The sequence below is a fragment of the Thunnus thynnus genome, chromosome 3 (assembly GCF_963924715.1).
Source record: "Thunnus thynnus chromosome 3, fThuThy2.1, whole genome shotgun sequence".
In the NCBI taxonomy this organism is placed as follows: Eukaryota; Metazoa; Chordata; class Actinopteri; order Scombriformes; family Scombridae; genus Thunnus; species Thunnus thynnus.
In genome coordinates, this window is record NC_089519.1 from 38,483,346 (window position 1) to 38,506,623 (window position 23,278).

The 23,278-nt window shown below is 40.8% G+C and overlaps 1 protein-coding gene and 1 long non-coding RNA gene across 2 annotated transcripts; one reads left to right on the top strand and one right to left on the bottom strand.

Annotated features, from left to right (window-relative positions):
• Positions 1 to 1,208: 1,208 nt before the first annotated feature.
• srd5a2a (steroid-5-alpha-reductase, alpha polypeptide 2a) lies at positions 1,209 to 13,285 on the bottom strand. The gene is made up of 5 exons (XM_067585786.1): positions 12,922 to 13,285; positions 9,199 to 9,362; positions 4,946 to 5,047; positions 2,952 to 3,102; positions 1,209 to 2,488 (listed from the first exon to the last, which is right to left on the bottom strand). The coding sequence occupies exons 1-5, from the start codon at positions 13,203 to 13,205 to the stop codon at positions 2,422 to 2,424; spliced, it is 768 nt and encodes a 255-aa protein (XP_067441887.1). The 5' UTR covers positions 13,206 to 13,285; the 3' UTR covers positions 1,209 to 2,421.
• A 6,036-nt stretch (positions 13,286 to 19,321) lies between these two features.
• Positions 19,322 to 22,635, top strand: LOC137180626 (uncharacterized). The gene is made up of 3 exons (XR_010928030.1): positions 19,322 to 19,390; positions 21,274 to 21,327; positions 21,732 to 22,635. It is a non-coding gene; the product is annotated as an uncharacterized lncRNA (long non-coding RNA).
• The last annotated feature ends 643 nt before the right edge of the window (positions 22,636 to 23,278 follow it).

Consider the following 23,278-nt stretch of genomic DNA (forward strand, 5'->3'; position numbering starts at 1 on the left):
CCCCCTAATATCCTAACATGGTATGAAAAACTTATGTCTATTTTGCCATTGGAAAGACTATCATATGTGTTAAGAGGCACTCTAGAGGAGTTTTTAAGGGATTGGTCACCAATTGCAATATACCTGAAAGAGGACCGGTCAAGAGTAATAAGCATGGGGGTAATAAATATAACAGTTTAAGTACATACAAACTGCATTTTATAAATTCACCAGATTGTGAATACTGACTGCCGATTTTTGTCTGTTTTGTTTTGTTTTTTTCTTCTTTGTGTATTTGTTTTTGTTCTTGTGTTGTGGTTTTTGGTGCGTCTTAATTGTAGGTCTTTGTACTGTATCATGTTGTTATTGAATATTAAAAAAGATCCTCAGATGGAGCCCTGCTGGTGATATTCTGTTCAACATATCAGTGTGATTTGCATTATTGTGCCAATTTGATGAAATGTTTTTTGTTTTTGTCTTTTGTTTTTCCATGTTATGATTTTAACGGCATATTTTGGTATGACAGCTACAGTCCAGTAGTTCCTGGGAAAATAGACAGGCAGACATTTTGACTCAAAGCACAGGAAGGCTCAGCTGAGGAAACCACACTGGTGAACACTTGTGCACTATGCCAAGGTCAGCCATCATTATTTGTTTTTTTTTATTCGTCATTATTTGCACCTGTGCTTTTCCTCTGTTTGACATGTCAAAATGTTTGCCAAAAACTGCAGTTCCTCAAATGGCCACTTGAGGCTGGCTCAAAAAGCAAGTCATTCCCAAGCAGGAAGCTCCGGGTCTGAAAAGTGAAGCCAGTATGGAAGTGCCTTAAACTTGCATTCTCTCTAACAGCCAGCAGGGGGCGACTCCACTGGTCTGATTGTATGGAAGTCTATGAGAAAATGACCCTACTGGTCACCTGAATTATTACCTCAGTAAACACTTCTAACGAGTTTATGGTCTCAATCACTAGTTTCAAGTCTTCTTTAATACAGCATGATGTTCATTTAGTAAATTATGGTCCCATTTAGAGTAAAACAGACGTAACATAACAATGGCGTAACCCCAGACTCACAGGGTATAGGCGAGTGTGTTTTCAGTTAATTTTGGTCACCTAAAAAAGTCTTGTTCAGTGTTTGGTTGTGATAAAAGATCCTCTAAGGAGACGGGTGATCGTTTTCCAGTGACTACATTTTGTTTTATGGTTTTAAGCCTGTTTTTCGCTAGCGGAAATTAGCATTAACATTATCACAGTTAACAAAGACTGTAAATGCACTGTGCTAACCAACCTAGCAGCTAGCAGCTAGCGCTAGGGTCAGCTCTACCCTCTCGTCCAAATATGGTCACTTCTGATTCCAAAAATCCAAGATGGCGACACTCAAAACGTAAAGTCAAGGCTTCAAAATGGGAGTCCACAAGCTAATGGGTGACGTCACAGTGGCTACGTCCATTATTTTTTTACAGTCTACGGTATTTGGTCATAAACCAAAGTATTGGACAAATTAACATTTTGACCAGATGGTGGTGCTAGATGAAAGGTCAGAAGATCACCACAGTTGCAAGAATTCATCCTCTGGGGAACATGAATGTTAGTACAAGATATCTTAGCAATCCATCTGATAGTTGTTGGGATATTTTAGTCTGAACCAAAATGGTGGGCTGACATTACCATTTATAGAGCTGTGCGGCTAATAAATCTGATAATTACGTGTCATCAGAACAGCACCAACAAAGCAATGGTTTGAAATTAAGGTCTTGCAGGAGGCTTGTTGTTTTACTTCATATGCCCACATTAATATTTGTAGCTGTACTGGTGTAAAATGGACACTCTGTCCTTTATTTATCTGTTGCCATGGTGAATTGTAGTATCAGAGCTCTGTTGGTGAGAGAATTTTACATTCATCACACAAGTGCTTATTTCAAGATTAACCGAAAACTGCATCAAGTTCATCAGTTCAGAGTCCAGATTCAGGCTTTGTTAAACCAGCAGCGACATGCTAGCTAGACTTTCTTTCTCCCTTCTGGTGGTGAGGGGGTGGCATCGTGACAAAAGTTACATCAGTAGAGACTTTCCTAAACAAAGCAGCAGAAAACAAGCTCCAGAGTGACAAAAGAACATAGCTTACCCCCTTTGTTTTCCTGCTGGTGTCGTAATAATCACACATTTCACAATAAAACCATAAAACCACAGCGCAATGCTGTGTTTAGTAAACACTGTTGGTAAAAAAAAAAAAGTTTGCTGTTTGCAAGTCGGGTGACACACGGTGCAAAACACAACGTTAGGATCTTTCAAGTAATTATGAAAAGTGTCAGCGAGGAAAAAAATATCACCTGCAATAGTCTCATGCAGGACATTGAGGGCAGCTCATGTAACGACCACAGATGTCACAAAAACAAACAACAACAAAAAAGGGAAAAAAGTTTATAACAGACACTCCCCAGTCCTCACAGTATGAAAGGAATAAGAGCTTTCCTGGAGCGAGGGTAATCCTCAAACCTCTGCTGGTAGTCTCTGCAAGACAAACAGGAAGGAAACACTGAGGTAGAGTTCATCTAAGGTTACCGTAGCCAACGAAAAACTAAGCAAACAGCTATCTGCTGTGCTGGTAATAATCAGATTATAAAGTTACCTGCTATGCCGGTATAATCAGATTATAAAGCTATCTGCTATGCTGGTAGTAATCAGATTATAAAGCTACCTGTGGTGCTGGTATAATCAGATTATAAAGCTATCTGCTGTGCTGGTAGTAATCAGATTGTAAAGCTACCTGTGGTGCTGGTATAATCAGATTATAAAGCTATCTGCTGTGCTGGTAGTAATCAGATTATAAAGCTACCTGTGGTGCTGGTATAATCAGATTATAAAGCTATCTGCTGTGCTGGTAGTAATCAGATTATAAAGCTACCTGTGGTGCTGGTATAATCAGATTATAAAGCTATCTGCTGTGCTGGTAGTAATCAGATTGTAAAGCTACCTGTGGTGCTGGTAGGCTCTGGGTCCGATGGAGCAGATGGTGAAGAAAGCGAAGGCGAAGGCAGGTAAAGACCACACAGCTACAGCGTAACCACACCACTCCACAATCTCTCCGAAGAAGTTAGCACCGGACACAAACTCAAACATTCCCCCTGAGAGACAAAACAGGTCCAAGAATTAAGAGGAAGCTGCTGACATCAGTGAAGCAGTCTGTCATCGATACTGTAGACAGATCAATAATTTATTAATCAGACTGAAAAAGCAATCGTGCTTTACAACATCAGAAACAGAATTAATAGAAAACTGTCGACCTTGTTGACCAGTAAAAGTAAACCAGGGGTCCGTTTCACAAAGCAGGTTTAGTGAAAACTCAGAGTCTGTTAACCCTGAAATGAGGGAAACTCTGAGTTTTCCGTTTCAAAAAGGGAGGTAACTCAAACCAGAGAAAGAGGGATAACTCTAGCCTGTTTCAGAGAGAGGGGTAACTTAAGCTCTCGGTCAGTTACCGTAGTAACAGACTCTATGAACCTAACCTGGTCGGGACCAGGTTTTTCTCAATGAACCTCGAGTTTCTCTCAGTCTCCGCCCTCTTTCAGAGCCACACACTCCATTTGATTTCCTCATTCATTCAGTCAGCAGGCGAGTTTTGGCGTAGCCTAGTTCTGCCGTCTGTCATTTAAAAAAATCATTAAAACAATCAGAGTCAGTATATTAGAAGTCCATTAGGCACAGTAACATTTTTCACTAACATGGCATGTCCTTTTGATAACGATCTCGTGGATGAAGGTGCAGCATTACTGCACAGAGAATTAAATATTCGTTGAGAGATGGTTATCAGACCACGCATAGATGTTCAAGCATTTCCAGACAATTATCTTTTTGAGCGGTACCGTTTCACGTCACAGTCCATCATCTACATACACAACCTAATCCGTCCTTACATTTGCAACATTACCAATCGTAGTCATGCTCTCACATCCCAGCAGATATTGTGTGTTGCACTGCGTTTCTTTGCAAACGGAAGTTTTTTGTACAGTGTCGGAGCCAGCCACTGGCCTTCCTATAGTCTGGCTTAGGGCCAGCTCCTCTGCCTCCGTTAGAGGTGGCGGTGCTGGACCACCACCCGTTTTATGGACATCTGCCTTCTTTCTGTTGGCTGAGTAGAAGTCTGTGTTAGTTTAAATAGGATTAATTATTTAACAGAACATGATGTAGATGAGAAGACATTTATGTGTGTGAAACCAGCATTATGTTGGGGATAAAACAGCTGCTCAGTCAAACAGCCACTTAATATTTACTTTACAATGTAAAAGATGATCAAAGTGAGGTTCCCCCATGAGATTATGCCGAGGTTTTACTTGTTTGAACAATGTTTTTATATTTCATCCTAAACTGCTGCCAAGTGCGCTTCTCCCTCGCGGGATTGGACCTAAATGAAATAAATTAATAGGCGACCAATCAAGCAGTTTTCCTCTGTAATATTATTGTGATTACAAAGGACTACATTTAAACTTACACATTGACCCAAGCAGCAATGTTCTCCCACGCCGTCTCCCTCTCTTTTGCAGCTGCAGCGGTGTTGCACTTCTCTCTGAAAACGTGCTCAAACTCGCCGTATTATCGCATTAAGATTTCTAATTCTGGTGGGGCGAAAAACGCAGCCCTCCTCTTCCCCGTTGCCATGGTGACTCGTTGAATCGGGGCTCCATTGATGCTGGCTTTTTATAGTTGTGGTGCACGCGCTTAACTCCAGGTGAAACTACTCTGAGTTGAATAAACTGACTCAAATCAGCTGTTCTGGAACCGGAAACTCGGGAGTTTCCTACCTCAGAGTAGATCAACTCAGAGTTCAGGATTAGACTCAGAGTTTGTTGAACCTGCTTTGTGAAACGGACCCCAGATCAATTCCCAGCAGCTGGAGCTCTGGGTCTTGATCTGGTGTGGACAAGGACTAAGTGTTGATCAGGATCTAGTGTAGATCAGGATCTAGTGTACCGTAGGGGATCTTATAGACGATCTCTCCAGGTTTCCTCAGGTTGCGCAGGATGTGGTCGCTGTGGATGTTGATGGTGAAACCAACCACAAACAGAAGCAAACCTACAAACAGGGACAACACACACACACAAACCCTTTATTTTCAGGCAGCTGTCAGTTTCACTTGCTGTAAACAATCTGACTATTATTCCGTATTTCGCTCAGTGAAACATCAGACAGCTTCAGTGATGAGTTAATATGATGCTGTCACACAGAGTGGAATAAGACCAGTTTTCCCATCTTTAAGTCCCTCCACCCAAAAAAGTGTTTTTCTTGTTCTTCTCAACTGTGATGTTGTTTTCTTCTCTGTGAATGATTCAAATGGTCTCAGTGGTTCATTCAACAGTTAATTATTGTTAAAACTATAATTATAATTATCGTCATTCGGCCCATAAATGTTATTTTCACATTCCTAATGAGTCCATTAATGATAACAAAGCGGCCGTCCGGGTCTACAACTGTATTTTTGTTTTTGGTATGGAACATTTTTATTCATTAGAACAGCTGATGGATGATGACAACCAAGGAATTCAAAAGAACAACACAAAGAGTCCAAACATAACAAAATCAGCTCCCAGCCTACGCATAATTAGTTTACTTTGTGTCTAACATCTGATCTCACTTGAGTCTTGTGGTAAATCATTACTTCTGTTTTGTTCTGGTCTGCTAGCTTTTTATGAGTCTCTTCAGCTTTGCTTGACCTGCTGTCCTGCATTTTTGGTCGGTTTCCTGTTACAAGCCCTGTTAAAATGCCAAATAAATAAATCACGCAGACCTGACGGCTTCCCTCCTGAATTCTAGAAACACTTTTGGCTCATAATATCACCACTATTCTACAGACTAACATCAGAAATACAAAGTACATCACAAATTCCTTCGTACATGAATACATCCGTCATCAGTTCTACTTAAAGCCAATAAAGATCCAACTCAACCTACCAGCTACTGCCCTCCATTACTAATACACACTGACTCAATAATCATTACAAAAGCCTTAAAATTTCCACCTTAATACACCTGGATCACAAAGGTTTTATCAAGAAAAGACATCAGATAATGTATTAAAACTTTCATCTCATTAACTTCCGACAACAAACTCAAATCAAGACAATTATTGTATCATTAGACGCAAAAAAAGTCTTCAACCAAGTTAACTGGACGTTCTTATTAAACACGCTACACAAATTTGTCTTCAGGGAGTCGTTCACACATTGGATAAGGACACTATACAGCTCACCCACAACCACAGTGTCTATAAACGGAAGGTGAGGATGACCACTGCCTCCTTCATTATACGCTGTCTTCATAGAGCCACTTAGTGCAGTTATACATCATTACAAGGCCATTAAAGGAGCTACGCAGATGTTATTTTATTATAATTAAAGGACCCTTTACTTACTTACTTTTATTTATTTGACATGGACCTCACATTAGCTGTAGCGACTACTTTTCAAAAAAAGGCCGCTAAGAGACTTAGTAGGCTCCTATATGTGACATACATCCATACAAACCCATCCTGAAGTCCAGATGACATATTACTGATGTTTTAAGAGTCTGACAAGCAGCTGTTGCACAAAAAATATACAAAAAAATTCAATCTGACTGTGAAAATAAAGTGATGAACAGACGATGGTGACGGTCAACAGAAAATATCAGAGCTCTACCAACTCCCTTTGTCCAAAAACTCCCGCCACCACCTAAGTGAAGAGGTTAAATAATAGGAAACCACACCCATGTGTCAAGCAACGTAAGTGACGCAATACGTGATGCCCGCGTCAATATATATAAACAGAAATAACAACATATTTTGGCTCCTACATTAGCTTTGGAACTGCAACATACAATTATGCACCAGATGCACTGTTTAGTGTTTCTGGTTGTTTGTCTTTGAGCTGCAGTAAACAGAGGTCACTGTTTGGGACAAGAACTTAACGATCGTGAGACTGATTCATTGATTAAATTGAACAAGGGTTGGTGCTTCCTCCTGGCACTAACAAATCCAGAAACCAGAAAGGGAGGTGGTGCCCCAATAACGAGGTAATTCATTGATAAAGTATTAATACTCCTACAGGATTGACGTGTTAGACGGCGCTCTCCACCATCCCTCCAGAGTAGTTAGTGGTCGTGTCTATAATGTGAATTCCTGGATATTAAATGTTCATCTGCAATTTTCTGTAGTGGTCCCAGTGACTACATTAAACTACATTTGAGTCAAAATAAAGGTTATAAATGCAGTTACGAGAACAAGACTTCCACTCATATCTTAGGATGTTTGATTTGAGGGAGATAACTGTAATTATAACTAATTATCTGTTAACTAATGCTGCTCCGTCATCTGCTTCACTCTGTATTGAGTGTTTTGTCAGTGATGGTTATTTGGGTGCTTTAACTGTGCGCTCTCCCTGATGCCTCTATGTGCCGTCAATGATCAGATCACACCGGACGGTAGAGGAGGAGACGCGGAGATGCTGGTATTTAAACAGACGCAGGAGACTCAGCGGAGCTCAGAGCAGAAACACAATCGCTCTGCTGTCCTCCGCTGCCGTCATCTGGTGCTGATTCATTTTTGAAAGTCATCACTCACTGACTCACAGCATAAAAACAGACATAACTCATAGCAGCATGACAGAAAATCATCAGATCGATTAAAACTGCAGTATGGAGGATATAAATGTTTAATAGGGACGGTTCAGTTCAGGTGACGGCTGCTGATCATTGATTATATATAAGTATGGATGACAGGTCTCCACTTGCTGCCGCTGCCCATAAGTGCAGCCACATATCTCCTTTACGGGAGCGGCCATCTTGCTTGTGTGATGTCATTTAGAGCCAGTCTACGCAGTAGAGTCCGGCGGCGGGATGACGGCCCCCCACGGGACACGCCTCCTCAGCTGTCCCGCTTCGTGATGGAGGTTTGAGAGCAGCTGTCAATCATGACTTCACACCCACTTTTTTTATATCATCAAATAACTAATTAAAAACAAACTGATCAGAAAAATGAGCAGTTGAACATCAGCGTGATAAGAACGACCTCAAATGACAGAAACCATCTTTGGGAAGAATTTATTTGACGTGTGCTTTGATTTTTTTAGTTTGGCTCATGTCCCATCCGCTAACATGGAGGGGGCGGGACTTATGACCTATACTGCAACCAGCCACCAGGGGGGCGATCCAGATGTTTTGGCTTCACTTCTGGGGAGCTGCCATGTTGTTCATATTTATATAGTCGGTGCTGCTGACACAGAAGTCATTTAAGGACAAGACAGTCCAACAACAAACAGTTCCAGTCGCTGCAGTAGTCAGAAGGTGGATGTCGTTACCTTTGAACACAGCCAAGCTAGCCGCTTCCTCTTGTTTCCAGTGTTTGTGCTAAGCTAAGCTAGCTGGTCGCTGTAGCTTCATATTTAGCATACAGACATGAGAGACAAGTTAATGAATTGATGAAATTGATGAAACATTTCTATCCTGATGGGAATCATATGTTACAACCTTCACAGTCATCAGATCTTTACTTTGACCCAGACTTACCCACAAGCCCCTAGTGTCAATCATAAATGTCACAGAACTCACTGATGGTAAAACAACACTTTTTTCTGCCACACAGCATCATTTTTCATTAATTGCTACCATTTTCCAACTCAGTAATCCACTAAAGACCTAATTTATTGATATATCGATCCATCTTATTACGATGTGCTACGATGCCAAATGCTCAGCTGATGCAACTCAGTGCAGATCGTTGGATCACCTGACATGACCGGCTGATGTTTTTCTCTCTCCAGCGTCTGCAGCTGCTGCTCCGACAACATCGCTGCATTTCTCTCACATTTCTGACCGCGTGGAGCTGAACGTTTGGTCCTCGCTCTTTTCTTCCGGTTGACTTTAGTCTCCAGAACGACAACGTTGATTGAAACTGTGAATCCATTTGTAGTTACACAGCTGATTCTAGATTTAGGTCCTACTGCAGAAGAAGTTTTCCTCTTCCTCTGCAGAGATCTGATAAAACTTTCAGCTGCTTGAATCAGTTCACTGACACTCTGGCTTTGTCTCCATGGCAACAGCAGTTGGGGCTCATGGGTATTGTAGTATTTAGAGCCAGAGCGTTAAACTGACACAAAGTTGAAATAATTCAAACATAAAGTATGGTCACATGATCCAGGAGACTCCTGAACTGGTTGTGTCTCCTGGCGACTGACGGCGTTATTATGACTCACCTGCAGCCCGGCAAGCGTCCGTCATCCAGGCGTCTTCAAGCTGGACGCAGTGTAGCAGGTTGTGTCCCTGCAGGAAGCCGTTGAGCGAGGAGAAGATGATGGCGTTGAGGACGATGTGCTGCGGGACGGGCCGTCCTCTGGTCAAGAAGGCGTAGATGCAACTCCTAAAGGACAGAAACAAGTCACATCCTGCAAACCGTCTGCACACATATCAAACTCCCTCTTTCTATGTTGTGGTGAAGCAAGAAACGTCCAAATCAACAGACACTTGTGATTTGGACCAATCGTGGCGTTTGGTCAGGAGGTTACTGACGTCATCGCAGCATTCAGCAAGAACTCAATTTCATTTAGACAAAGATATTTATCTGTGATTAAAAAAATAAATAAACCAGTGGATCTTAATCAGAAGTCATGCACACGTTGTCAAGTCCATTTTATTTATACAACGTCAAATCACAACAGCAGTTATCTCAGGGCACTTTTAGAGCAGGGGTCCGTTTCACAAAGCAGGTTCAACAAACTCTGAGTCTAATCCTGAACTCTGAGTTGATCTACTCTGAGGTAGGAAACTCAGAGTTTCCGGTTCCAGAACAGCTGATTTGAGTCAGTTTATTCAACTCGGAGTAGTTTCACCTGGAGTCAAGCGCGTACACCACAACTATAAAAAGCCAGCATCAATGGAGCCCCGATTCAACGAGTCACCATGGCAACGGGGAAGAGGAGGGCGTTTTTCACCCCACTAGAACTAGAAATCTTAATGCGATAATACGGCGAGTTTGAACATGTTTTCAAAAAGAAGTGCAACACCGCTGCAGCTGCAAAAGAGAGGGAGACGGCGTGGGAGAACATCGCTGCTCGGGTCAATGTGTAAGTTTAAATGTAGTCCTTTGCAATCACAATAATATTACAGAGGAAAACTGCTTTATTGGTCGCCTATTAATTTATTTCATTTAGGTCCAATCCCGCGAGGGAGAAGCGCACTTGGCAGCAGTTTAGGATGAAATATAAAAACATTGTTCAAACAGGTGAGACCTCGGCATAATCTCATGGGGGAACCTCATTTTGATCATGTTTTACATTGTAAAGTAAATATTAAGTGGCTGTTTGACTGAGCAGTTGTTTTATCCCCAACATAATGCTGGTTTCACACACATAAATGTCTTCTCATCTACATCATGTTCTGTTAAATAATTAATCCTATTTAAACTAACACAGACTTCTACTCAGCCAACAGAAAGAAGGCAGATGTCCGTAAAACGGGTGGTGGTCCAGCACCGCCACCTCTAACGGAGGCAGAGGAGCTGGCCCTCAGCCAGACTATAGGAAGGCCAGTGGCTGGCTCCGACACTGTACAAAAAACTTCCGTTTGCAAAGAAACGCAGTGCAACACACAATATCTGCTGGGATGTGAGAGCATGACTACGATTGGTAATGTTGCAAATGTAAGGACGGATTAGGTTGTGTATGTAGATGATGGACTGTGACGTGAAACGGTCTCAAAAAGATAATTTTCTGGAAATGCTAGAACATCTATGCGCGGTCTGATAACCATCTCTCAACGAATATTTAATTCTCTGCGCAGTAATGCTGCACCTTCATCCACGGGATCGTTATCAAAAGGACATGCCATGTTAGTGAAAAAGTCGCCACCTACTGTGCCTAATGGACTTCTAATATACTGACTCTGATTGTTTTTAATGATTGTTTTAAATGACAGACGGCAGAACTAGGCTACGCCAAAACTCGCCTGCTGACTGAATGAATAAGGAAATCAAATGGAGTGTGTGGCTCTGAAAGAGGGCGGAGACTGAGAGAAACTCGAGGTTCATTGAGAAAAACCTGGTCCCGACCAGGTTAGGTTCATAGAGTCTGTTACTACGGTAACTGACCGAGAGCTTAAGTTACTCCTCTCTCTGAAACAGGCTAGAGTTATCCCTCTTTCTCTGGTTTGAGTTACCTCCCTTTTTGAAACGGAAAACTCAGAGTTTCCCTCATTTCAGGGTTAACAGACCCTGAGTTTTCACTAAACCTGCCTTATGAAACGGACCCCTGGTCTAGACGAACTCTTTAATTTACAGAGACCCAACATTCCTCCATGAGCAGCACTTGGCGACATGCGTTGTTTTAAAGGGGTGGCCAGTGCCTCTGATTGGCCATCCCAGATACCACCCCAAAATTTTTGCCACGTAATTGGCTTCCACCGCGCTGTGTGGAGGGTATTTTGTTGCTACGGAGACATGTGTCTGTATGGGTGACAGTAGGGATGCACGATATTATCGGCACGTCATCGGTATCGGCTGATATAAGCTCTAAAATGAAATATCAGCATCGGCCGAAATGAACATTTTCTGCCGATTATGAGAGGCCGATTTGTTGCCTTCCCCTCCGCCGCCTGACTGTTTCACCCTGACGGTCCCGGTGTTCACCGAGCTGCCCGTCAGACCCGCTGCTTCTTCCCACTTTAACCTGAATAACTAACCGGGGCTCAGTGCTCCGGTTGGATCCACATAGAGAGCCGGGGCTAACGTTAGCTGGGAGGCTAATACAACAATGGGTCCTGTTTTTTCGTGACAGTGCAGCAACCAGCACAAGCAGCACACAGACAATGTGGTACTTTCCTGACTGCCAGGAGGAGATGCCCACAGTTGTGTTTGTTATGTTTCTGTGGAAAATGGGTTTCAGACATCTCAGAACTACATCTGTTTCAGTTTTTCTGTTTCTCTTTCGCAAGAGCAAACTAAATGAACCGGTTTTTAACTGGTGTTAAAAAAACAGAATGTGCAAATTCTTCAGACCAAGTGAACACATGTTTTCCTAAAGCGATCTGACGCTGATGTGATGAAATATAAGCTGAGACTGAATCTTTTTAGTAAAACGTTGTTTATGTTGATAACCAGCTGCAGTGGTTGTCTGATTGTTTTTAAGTTTACGAACAGATTTGTAAAATGCCAATCAAAAGGCACCTTTATTAAGGTAACGTTGATTAATTACTTTGTGTGAGTAATTTCATCATTCTTTTAATTTACCCAGGAGTCAACATTTTATTTTGCTGTTAATATTCTTTTTTATTTTATCCTTAGTTGTGACACACCTTGTAAAGTCGGTTTAGATATGATTGTTGTTAAATATGATGACATTTCTGAGATATCACTGCTAAACTAATGATATGGACGACTGATGGAGAACAGTTGGTTCACCTGTACAGACTGGTGGAACAGGCATCATGTTAATATGAAAACAGCTGCTTCAGTGCACGTCTTCATCCATTTATGACTCATAGTGGGATCTGCCTGCAAGTTTATACTTTGTGCACATATACAGTTTTAGTCATCTGTTTTCTGCATCTCAGGCTCCTGCTGTCTAACCACACACACCCAGGCTGCTCGGTTATAACTGAATATTCGTCTGGTCATCGGGTTCGTCTGGTCATTTTCCAACTTCCTCTTCAGCAAAAGTAGGGTCTCGTGTTTTACTCTTGAGACACATCGCAGTGTAAACGCTGCTGTGTAACATTAAACTAAACTATGTGCCCATTTACGAGGTGAGACAGGTTATATTAGAGTTATGGCTGAAGTGATTTATTGTATAACTGCACTTAAATCTGTTGATGCATATATATATATGATTGTGTTGCGATTTGATTCATTCACGAGTCATTTTATGTAAAGCATATTGTGTTGCCTGTGTATGAAATGTGTTATATATATATATGTGTGTGTGTACCTGTGGAAGTAGTGCAGCATGAAGGTGCAGAGCAGCAGCGTCCTGCCGGTCGGGGGTCCGGTCCTCGGCGGCTCCTCGGTGAGCAGCAGCAGCAGCAGCGGCATCAGGAAGGCGGGGATCTCCTGCAGGAACCAGCCGAGTCTGGCCGGATAGGAGCAGCCAGCCGTCGCCTTCACGTAGCGGCCGTACGCCGTATGGATCCGCGTCTGGATCCACAGGTAAGCCACGCCCCCGACAATCAGAACCCAGCTCAGGTAGGAAACGGCGGTCTCCCGGCACTCCATCAGGTCCGCTGCTGCTCGGCTCCGCTCGGTAACTGAGCTCAGAGACTCACTGTGGAGGGATTATACAGACAGAGAACATGCTCCACATTCCTGCTGTCAAATAACATGTTGGTTCACGCCTCAAAGTATAATCGTTTATCTCTTGTGGAGAAGCGAGGCGCGCTCCCGGTGTCTCCCAAAGTGCCAGAATATGCTCTCTGTGTCATAGAGAGATCAAACCAAAACTCAATTATTCGTCTCATCAAGACCTACAAATCATACGCTGACACCCCTGACCTAAATCCAACAAGAAGTCCACAATTCACACATGAAAGTATGGCTTTGTGCCAATTTTGGACCTTGAATAAACGTTATCTCCTCCTAAGGCATTAATGGTATCGGCTTCAAACTTTAATACATGACTTATGACACTGTGCTGAATAAAAGTTATTAAAAACTTTGTAATAACTCGAACGGTTTAGATTTTGTAAGCCCTGAAAGTTGCAGTGCCACATCACACCTTACAATGTAAACCAATGGGGAGGCAATCTATGGGCATAGACTTTGTGTCAAACTGGGGCATCTGACGTCTAAACTATAAGGCTGACCACTTTCAAACCTGTATCAGTGGATTCGCGACGAAAATTCCTACTAAAATATGATTTTTAATGTAAGATTTGGCCAAAGTCGTGGGATTTATGAGGAGATTTCACAAGAGGAGTACTCTGAAATCCTTCTCTCCAGCTGAGAAGGAGGGAGGAAAGTGGGGCTCATTTTTGTAGGATACAGGGGAAAGGCCTATATACATACAGTACATTATATACAAACTTTGTTTGAAGTTTGGTGTTATTATCATTTATTTTACAATAATTATGAGTCTTATATATATAATTCAGTAGTGGGGATGACCTATGAGGGGAAGGGAAAACATGGAGTGAGAGTGACAGTTTAGTGATAAAGTGCTGCAGAAAAATAAAATCAACACTAAAACTTGTAGCTCTGTACTGCAGTTTTTCCTTTATTAGGGCCCGAGCACCTAGTGGTTCACTCACACTCTCCATTCAAATATATGAGTATCAGTTACTTATTGTCTCTACACACCTGACAGCAGTGTTCAATGCTGACTTTTTTGTCGAGGAGTACATGTGCTCCTAAATGTAAAAAATTAGGAGCACACATAGAAATTTAGGAGCACACTGAAAAATGTTCCAGTAACTGCTTATTAAAGACAACACATTTATCACATACATATTTAAATGCTTTGTGTGTGTGTGTGTATGTAAATCAAAATGTATGTTCTCTTTAGGGGTGTTTGATTACGGCAAAAAGCATAATCACAATTATTTTTGCTCAATGTTGACATCACGGTTATTTAACACGATTACTTTTGTCATTTTTGGCGATTGCCGATATATGCACATATTTTTTCCCACTTGGCTGAAGAAACTATTACACATGCAAACATAGATTATACTAAGTATGATCAAAAAAGACAATATATGAAGGAAGAACTCAGGAAGACTAGAGTTCTGGAGCTCAGCATTAAAACTTTAATGAACCTGCCAAGTGGGTGGAGTAGCAGAGTTTTTTTTTTAGTTTATTAGACAGACAGGATTAATGTGTAGGGTTTAATCTCTGGTCCACACTCAGGAGCTCAGTGAAGTGGAGCCTGTGGAGGAAGCACCGGGACCATCAGGGTCAAACAGTCTGTGGAGGGAAGCACAGTTATGCGGCGGAGGGGAAGGCAACAAAACGACCTCTCATAATCAGCAGAAAATGTTCATTTCATTTTAGTTTATATCGGCCGATACCAATGACATGCCGATAACATCGTGCATCCCTACTGTCAACCATACAGACACACGTCTCAGTAGAAACAAACACCCTCCACGCAGCGCGGTGGATATTGCAGTAGAAGAAGTGGTTTGGTCCCTCTGACTGATATATTATTAACCTGAGAAGTCAATCATTGGACTTTTTCTCTAATCTTTGATTTTTGGTGAAATATTGGATCATTTGAACATTTACTGAAATGAAACCATGTGAGAAGTTTAGAGGGAAAAACTTGTCTTTGGTTAAGTTGGTATATGTCTGGACTGTGTCTGGTCAATGTGTTACAGGGACAGTCAGCGGTCATGTCTATAATGTGAATTTCTGGATATTAAATGTTCATCTGCAATTTTCTGCAGTGGTCCCAGTGATATTTACTGGTAAAGTGTATTTAAGTATGGTTATATATGTTTAAGCTACGTTTGAGTCAAATAAAGGTTATAAATGCAGTTACAAGAACAAGACTTTCCACTCATATCTTAAGATGTTTGATTTGAAGGAGATCCTATTTGAATTGTAAATATAACTATTCTAATTATCTGTTAACCAACATCATCAAAACACCATGAGGGAATATCTTTATGAAGATCCCTCCAGAAGAGTTCAGAGACTGTAGAATCAATAACAAGGCTGAAGAACTCTGTCCTTAGCTCTGGGAGCTAAACCACAACAAACATCATGGTGCTCCTACATTAAGGATACAACAACATGGCTCAACAAGAGAAAAATATACAAGGAAATATATCAGTTATACAGTACAGACCAAAAGTTTGGACACACCTTCTCATTCAAAGAGTTTTCTTTATTTTCATGACTATGAAAATTGTAGATTCACACTGAAGGCATCAAAACTATGAATTAACACATGTGGAATTATATACTTAACAAAAAAGTGTGAAACAACTGAAAATATGTCTTATATTCTAGTTTCTTCAAAGTAGCCACCTTTTGCTTTGATTACTGCTTCGCACACTCTTGGCATTCTCTTGATGAGCTTCAAGAGGTAGTCACCTGAAATGGTCTTCCAACAGTCTTGAAGGAGTTCCCAGAGATGCTTAGCACTTGTTGGCCCTTTTGCCTTCACTCTTCGGTCCAGCTCACCCCAAACCATCTCGATTGGGTTCAGGTCCGGTGACTGTGGAGGCCAGGTCATCTGGCGCAGCACCCCGTCACTCTCCTTCTTGGTCAAATAGCCCTTACACAGCCTGGAGGTGTGTTTGGGGTCATTGTCCTGTTGAAAAATAAATGATGGTCCAACTAAACGCAAACCGGATGGAATAGCATGCCGCTGCAAGATGCTGTGGTAGCCATGCTGGTTCAGTATGCCTTCAATTTGGAATAAATCCCCAACAGTGTCACCAGCAAAGCACCCCCACACCATCACACCTCCTCCTCCATGCTTCACGGTGGGAACCAGACATGTAGAGTCCATCCGTTCACCTTTTCTGCGTCGCACAAAGACACGGTGGTTGGAACCAAAGATCTCAAATTTGGACTCATCAGACCAAAGCACAGATTTCCACTGGTTTAATGTCCATTCCTTGTGTTCTTTAGCCCAAACAAGTCTCTTCTGCTTGTTGCCTGTCCTTAGCAGTGGTTTCCTAGCAGCTATTCTACCATGAAGGCCTGATTCACACAGTCTCCTCTTAACAGTTGTTCTAGAGATGTGTCTGCTGCTAGAACTCTGTGTGGCATTGACCTGGTCTCTAATCTGAGCTGCTGTTAACCTGCGATGTCTGAGGCTGGTGACTCGGATGAACTTATCCTCCGCAGCAGAGGTGACTCTTGGTCTTCCTTTCCTGGGGCGGTCCTCATGTGAGCCAGTTTCTTTGTAGCGCCTGATGGTTTTTGCGACTGCACTTGGGGACACTTTCAAAGTTTTCCCAATTTTTCGGACTGACTGACCTTCAGTTCTTAAAGTAATGATGGCCACTCGTTTTTCTTTACTTAGCTGCTTTTTTCTTGCCATAATACAACTTCTAACAGTTTATTCAGTAGGACTATCAGCTGTGTATCCACCTGACTTCTGCACAACACAACTGATGGTCCCAACCCCATTTATAAGGCAAGAAATCCCACTTATTAAACCTGACAGGGCACACCTGTGAAGTGAAAACCATTTCAGGTGACTACCTCTTGAAGCTCATCAAGAGAATGCAGAGTGTGTGCAAAGCAGTAATCAGAGCAAAAGGTGGCTACTTTGAAGAAACTAGAATATAAGGCGTATTTTCAGTTGTTTCACACTTTTTTGTTGAGTATATAATTCCACATGTGTTAATTCATAGTTTTGATGCCTTCAGTGTGAATCTACAGTTTTCATAGTCATGAAAATAAAGAAAACTCATTGAATGAGAAGGTGTGTCCAAACTTTTGGTCTGTACTGTACATGCAGCTTAAAAAAATACCAGTAGCTATTCAGTCAGAAGGGCACGATTTGTTTTTACACACATTCATACAACAATTTTCTATGTCTCCATTAGAATTATACAACTAAAACTAATCTACAGATTCTTGCATCCAACAATGTGACTGATGTAGATGTTGTGAGGAGGAAGAGGAGTCAGATCCTTATTTATTTTAGTATTATGAGGTCTTATTTTGGATTAAAGTTGAAGAGTGGATCTCAGTTTACAACTCAGATTTTTACAGTTGTCCTTTATCCATCATGTTTGGTGATTTAAGGGATGATGCTGTAATGGTTTCTACTGTTATCACCCTTGGTCATTATTGTGTTTTTTGCTCCTGCTGGCCACCTGTATTTCTATTTTTACAATAACCGCTCTGTCTCTTCCTCACCCCTCTAGTGTGTGCATGTCTGATTGTGTGCAGGTGGTGCTCCCTGAGTGTGTGTGTGTGTGTGTGTGTGTGTGTATGTGTGTGTGTGTGTATTATCCTGTTTAATATAAACATTTCAGTAAAGTTTATTAGTGTTTGTTACACAATACTGCAAACATTTAGGAGAGCTGTCTTGTGACACCTGTACTAGTATACAGTATGTAAACTAGTATGTACAGTATTGATTGTAATGTTATGTAGTTGTGTAGTGCTCAGTCATTATAATACATGACCAGAGGAAAGTTTGTGTCCACACATCTTTGACACATATACTGCCTTTTCAGGGCTTTTACACTTTGACCCTTGACTTAATTTAGTCTAGGTTCAAAACTATGTGCTTGTTCACCAGTATGGCTTACTAGTAAGGCAAGGCAAATGTATTTGTATAGCATATCTATTTGTTTGGCACATTTCCTACACAGACACTTAAGACTGAAAGTCAACTGTAAAATAGGTCTGCAGTAAGTTGTTAACAAACTATGATAGGTAAACTGATCAGATTTTTTTCTATATCTTTACTGAAGTCATCATCATCTTCAGCATGAGAGGTCAGCAATGAGGCCACAGAGAGTGAAGATTAAACCTAAAGAAGAGGCAGCATATTTTTCATCCTTGGGCAAGGACGAGGATGGATTCAATATAAAATATATTAATTCATTTAAAGGTGAGTTGCCATTTGTTAAAAATTCTTTAGCACAGGTATACTTTTAATTATTGCTTTAATCTCTTCATATTTCTGACACATCCTCTGTTCTTCGTTAGGTCGAGGAGTGTTCAGTTGCCGCCACTTTCAGAAGGGAGACTTTCTTATTGAATATCGAGGGGAAATCAAACAGGAACATGAAAACAGGCTAAGACTGTACCACGACGCCCTGAAGGTTTTCATGTTTGAATTTCTCTGCAATGGGGAAAAACTATGGTACGTGTGTTGTCATACTTAATTTACAGTATTTTTTGTAAGTTTAATTTCACCCAGAAAAACAAACTCTGCCATTTTGTACTAACTTGATGTTAGTAGTAGCAGTAGTAGTAATAGTAGTAATAATAGTAGAGATGGTGGTGATTTATTTATTCATTCAGTATAGTGTGCTTCTGTCATTACACTTTTACATTTTGTAATCAGAATTTTTTGTAATGTCAGTATTGACGCAGCCAGAGAGGACGACTCTCTAGGGAGACTCGTCAACGATGATCATGTAAGCCCAAACAGCAGAATGAGGATCATCACTGCGGATAGAAAGCCTCATCTCTGTTTATTTGCAATCAAGGACATCAGGCCAGGGGAAGAGATACTGAATAGAGCTTTGGTCAGTCAATAAGTATTTTTACATGAACTTGAGTTTCCCTAGTAATAGTTTACCCCTATCGTTCTCCTGTATAGATAATTGTGTTGTTAACTCACTACGTATCAACAGGTACAGTGTTATTGTGTCTTACTGGTTACTTAATGATATTTTTACCTTTCTGTACACAAGGTTTCAACTGAAGCACATCCTCACCATGCAGCCTGGGCATCTGACTGCACCAAAGATGTTGAACAGGTGACTTCATTTCCATTGAATGTTGATATTGATGTCAGATTTCTTTCAGTAGCAAAACAGTTTTTGACCGGAAGTTGACAGGAGGGTATAGATACACAGTCCTCAGTGTCCAAGCAATGCTACTGAATGCTGTGGTTTTTTCTTAACTGGTTTTTAATATTCCATTCACATACGACTCTACCCAAGAAGGGACTTCTAGAGGTGTGATTATGAATATCATTATTAAAGCTATTCTATGCTTGTCAATAGCAACAATAATGTTTTAAAACTAAAATCAATGTCCAGAGTAGTAATACTGCTTCAAATATAAGCCCTGATACTGAGTTAAAGAAGATCTGCTTGTGTTTTCCCCAAACTAATCCCATCAGTCTGTGCTCTCATCTCAGCTTAACCACTTGACTTTTTCAATTTAAACTTACTAGTCCAGTTCCTGTTCAAACGTACCAGTTATGAACAGGCCGATAACTGGGCGCCCAGTCACTACTTCAACGCATAGCAAAAATTAATACAGTTGATGTGAAGTGTGAATGAGTATAAACACCAAAACATGAAGAAAACTAACATTCTATTATACATAGATGTTATAAATAATAAATACTCTAATAGTAAAATCATGTTCTTTTCTCATTTTAATTAAAATAAGAGCCACATTTACAAAATAAAATAATGCCTTCTGAAGTCAAATGGATCGATCATATTGGGCTCTTAGATCGTTCTTATTTTCTGTGAGTATATTTGCTCCAAAGATTTGTGCTTTGTCTGTAGCAGCGCTTCACAATATCCATAGTCTCGCAACATATGAGACAAACTTGTTTTGAAGTTCTCATGGAAATTATGTCCTATGTTTTATGCACATAGCTCTGAGCACTTCCAAAAACGCAGATGACATATGCTCAACACTGTACCTGAACGCCCCCTGTGTAGACACAACAGTTAACACGCTGAAAGGAAGGATGTGTGATGATATCGTTCAAAGGAAGAGCTGGCGCAGTTCTTATTTTGAAGACGTTTATTAGACGATGGCCATCGGGTCCATTCCATGTACAAAGATGGTCTGGGCACCGTACCCCTGTCGGTGCATAGCTTATATGGGGTTACACATCTATATCTTATCACATGAATAACATGTTTTCCATGGGCACTAGGTCAGTTGGGAGCCATCCATCAAGTGATTGACAGCTGCCTCACAACATATTATGTGTCACAACATACCACATCTGGACCAGTTCCAAACTTGACCAGGGACCCATTGTTTGTATCTCTAAGGCCCCCCCAAAAGGCTATACCATATTACCTAAGGTGACATGCAGACTCTGAAATGTTTATGTCACATGTCCAACACCCAAAATCAATACAGTATATAGGGTCAGATAAAAATCATACTAACACACGCTGCGGCTGATGTACTAAACACACTGCTCACACTATGTTTGCTCTAAAACATTTGTGTTTTGCATTGAGCGCTGGTTTATTCAAAGTGTATTAATATTAAACATATTGCGTGTCCAAATTGCACCAAATTTGACACTGCACTCCCTTTGTTCCCCAGCAATACACCCGTCAAGTGTGGAGTTGATCGGATGAACAGTTTAAGAGATATGTGAAGGACATACAGACATATAGAGATTCCTTGCTTTAGTAGATAGATATTTGGTTAAATTATTGTCCTTAAAACACGCAACAACTTGAAATTGCCATCAGTTTTCTGATCTCCCTTTCCAGATAGTCTATAGCCACTTGCTGTAGAATTTTCTGAGGCTATTGAAAATGAACATTTCTTTGGAGTTGTTGATTTAAAAGGTGCAAGTGGCAGAACAGTTAAATATTAATATCAGAGGTTTGGTTGACACTGACATTGTTTTTGTTAACTTTTGTTTTTGCAGGGCAGAACAAGTGCAAAAAGCCCAGGAAGAAAACAAAACCACATGAACGCCTTGGTAAGGGAAAGATAGTCAATTGTTTTCCTCCTGCCAATATTAAAGGAATCTTTAAGCCAATAAACAATAACAAAGCTTTTTTAATTGGCCCACACTAACTACTTTAAAACCCCCAAAATGCTGTGGTAATATGCAAGGTATTCCCTTAATATTTATATGTATAAATCTTTTCAACTAAAATGTTAAATATGCAAATAAATGAGTGATCTATGAGCCATACACCGGCAAACACCTTTTACAAATCTTGCAAATATTGTGAGTTGGGATGCAGATTTGGTACAAGCAGAGGAAATCATCAGATCAGTGCAGCCATACTTAACATGGTTTCAAAGTTGTAATAAATCATATTATATTATCTATACAGTTTGGGTTTCTATTTACAATCTGGTTTCTTTTTTTTATAGCATTTCTCAAAAATGCTGACGAAGGGCTTGAACCCAGGAGGAAACAAAAGCAGCAGTGGTCTCCATCTGAGGTTGCAGCAGTGATGAGACATTTCAAAGGTCTCATCAACAACGGGAAACTAGCGACAGTGATTGAGTGTCAGCAGTGCAAGACTGCTGAGCATCCTGCTCTAACCAATCACACAGTTCAAAACATAAGAGACTTTGTCAGAAATCGTGGCATATCCTTAAAGAAGAAAAGTGGTGACTGAACAGCCGCCATTTTTATTTTCATTTGTGAAGTTTCTTGAACAAAGGAGAAATGTTTTAATATTATTCAAGATCTCCTTAAAGTTAAAGCTAAAGGTTTATATCTGAATTATAGAATTGTCATGTTCTGACAAAAAACACAATTAAATTTAAGTCCTTGTTCACTGACTTCTGCATGTGGTTTAATTTCCTTATCTATCATCTATCCATTACAAGGCTCTACCTGATGTAGATAACAACCAGTTCACATAAAAAGCATCATGTGTTTTAGTAACATGCCAGTTTTAGCCCTTTGTTATAAAATGGTCCTCACAGATCAGTTATGTCTTTCCATTTCTCAGTGCTGTTGTGTAAAACAATTTGTCCTCATATATTAGGTGTGTCCTTTTAATGCACACTGCCTTCATTTCAGTGTTTGTGTGCAGCCAAGTTCCATTAAGTCATGTTAGACCCTTCAAGTCACTTGAGTGACATGTTTGTATGTGTGTCTAACCACTGTCCTTATAAACTGACTAGGTCCTTATAGTTTCCTTTTTTGTGATAGGCGGGGCTTATGCACCTAATTATCTATGTCCTTACAAGGATGTGTGTTGTCCAGTTGTTATATTTTCAGTTGCTTTGTGTGTATTCAACCTTTTAAGTGAGATTCTGGTAGTATGGCTCAAAATAGATTTTTTGATGCAAAAAACTTGTTTGAAAAAAATGTCCTGTGGGTATGTGTGTGTGTGTGTGTTAGTTAGGTAGTCATGTACAGGAGTGATAAAGTGCTGCAGATTTAATGTCAGACAGGTCTGCTAGGCGGCTCTTATCCAGTAGATGATTGTTCTTGTACATTGTAAATATTTGCACAAACTTTGGCAGCAGTTTAATTCATAGGAGTGAGAAGCCCTTTTTTGTGTGAACCTTTTTCTCCTGTTTTTCTTGAGTAGGAGTTAGATTATGCCTTGTCTTTTGTTTCTAGAACTTTAGGGTGGGGGTTTAGTTTAGTTTTGTTTGTTGTTTTGCTCAACTCTGAAGTTCTGCAAAATAATTTGCTACAGAGAACTTTGATGGTTGTCCGGCTGACCATTCTTGGGCCTGGGAAGAGCGGAGGCTCTAAACATGTTATGTCCAGGTCCAGCAGACGGTTGTTCTCTACCTCTGACCGAGGTATCGAACGTAGTTCCCAAAATCTACACGCAAGACCATCCAAGCCTTACTTAGGGAACCAGATTCAGTCTGGCTTCTATAATCAGCAGCTGTCGTTGAACTGCTACCAACGGGCCTGTTTAGTCAGGAATCCTGACAGCTGGGTCACA

Excerpts from the sequence above, each read along its gene's own strand:
- srd5a2a (XM_067585786.1), bottom strand. The coding sequence starts at position 13,205 with ATGGAGTGCCGGGAGACCGCCGTTTCCTACCTGAGCTGGGTTCTGATT. Across the intron at positions 5,048-9,198 it reads GGACGCTTGCCGGGCTGCAG|GTTTGCTTCTGTTTGTGGTT; the intron begins GTGAGTCATAAT and ends CCCTGTTTGTAG. Across the intron at positions 2,489-2,951 it reads AGAGCCTACCAGCACCACAG|AGACTACCAGCAGAGGTTTG; the intron begins GTAGCTTTACAA and ends TTTGTCTTGCAG.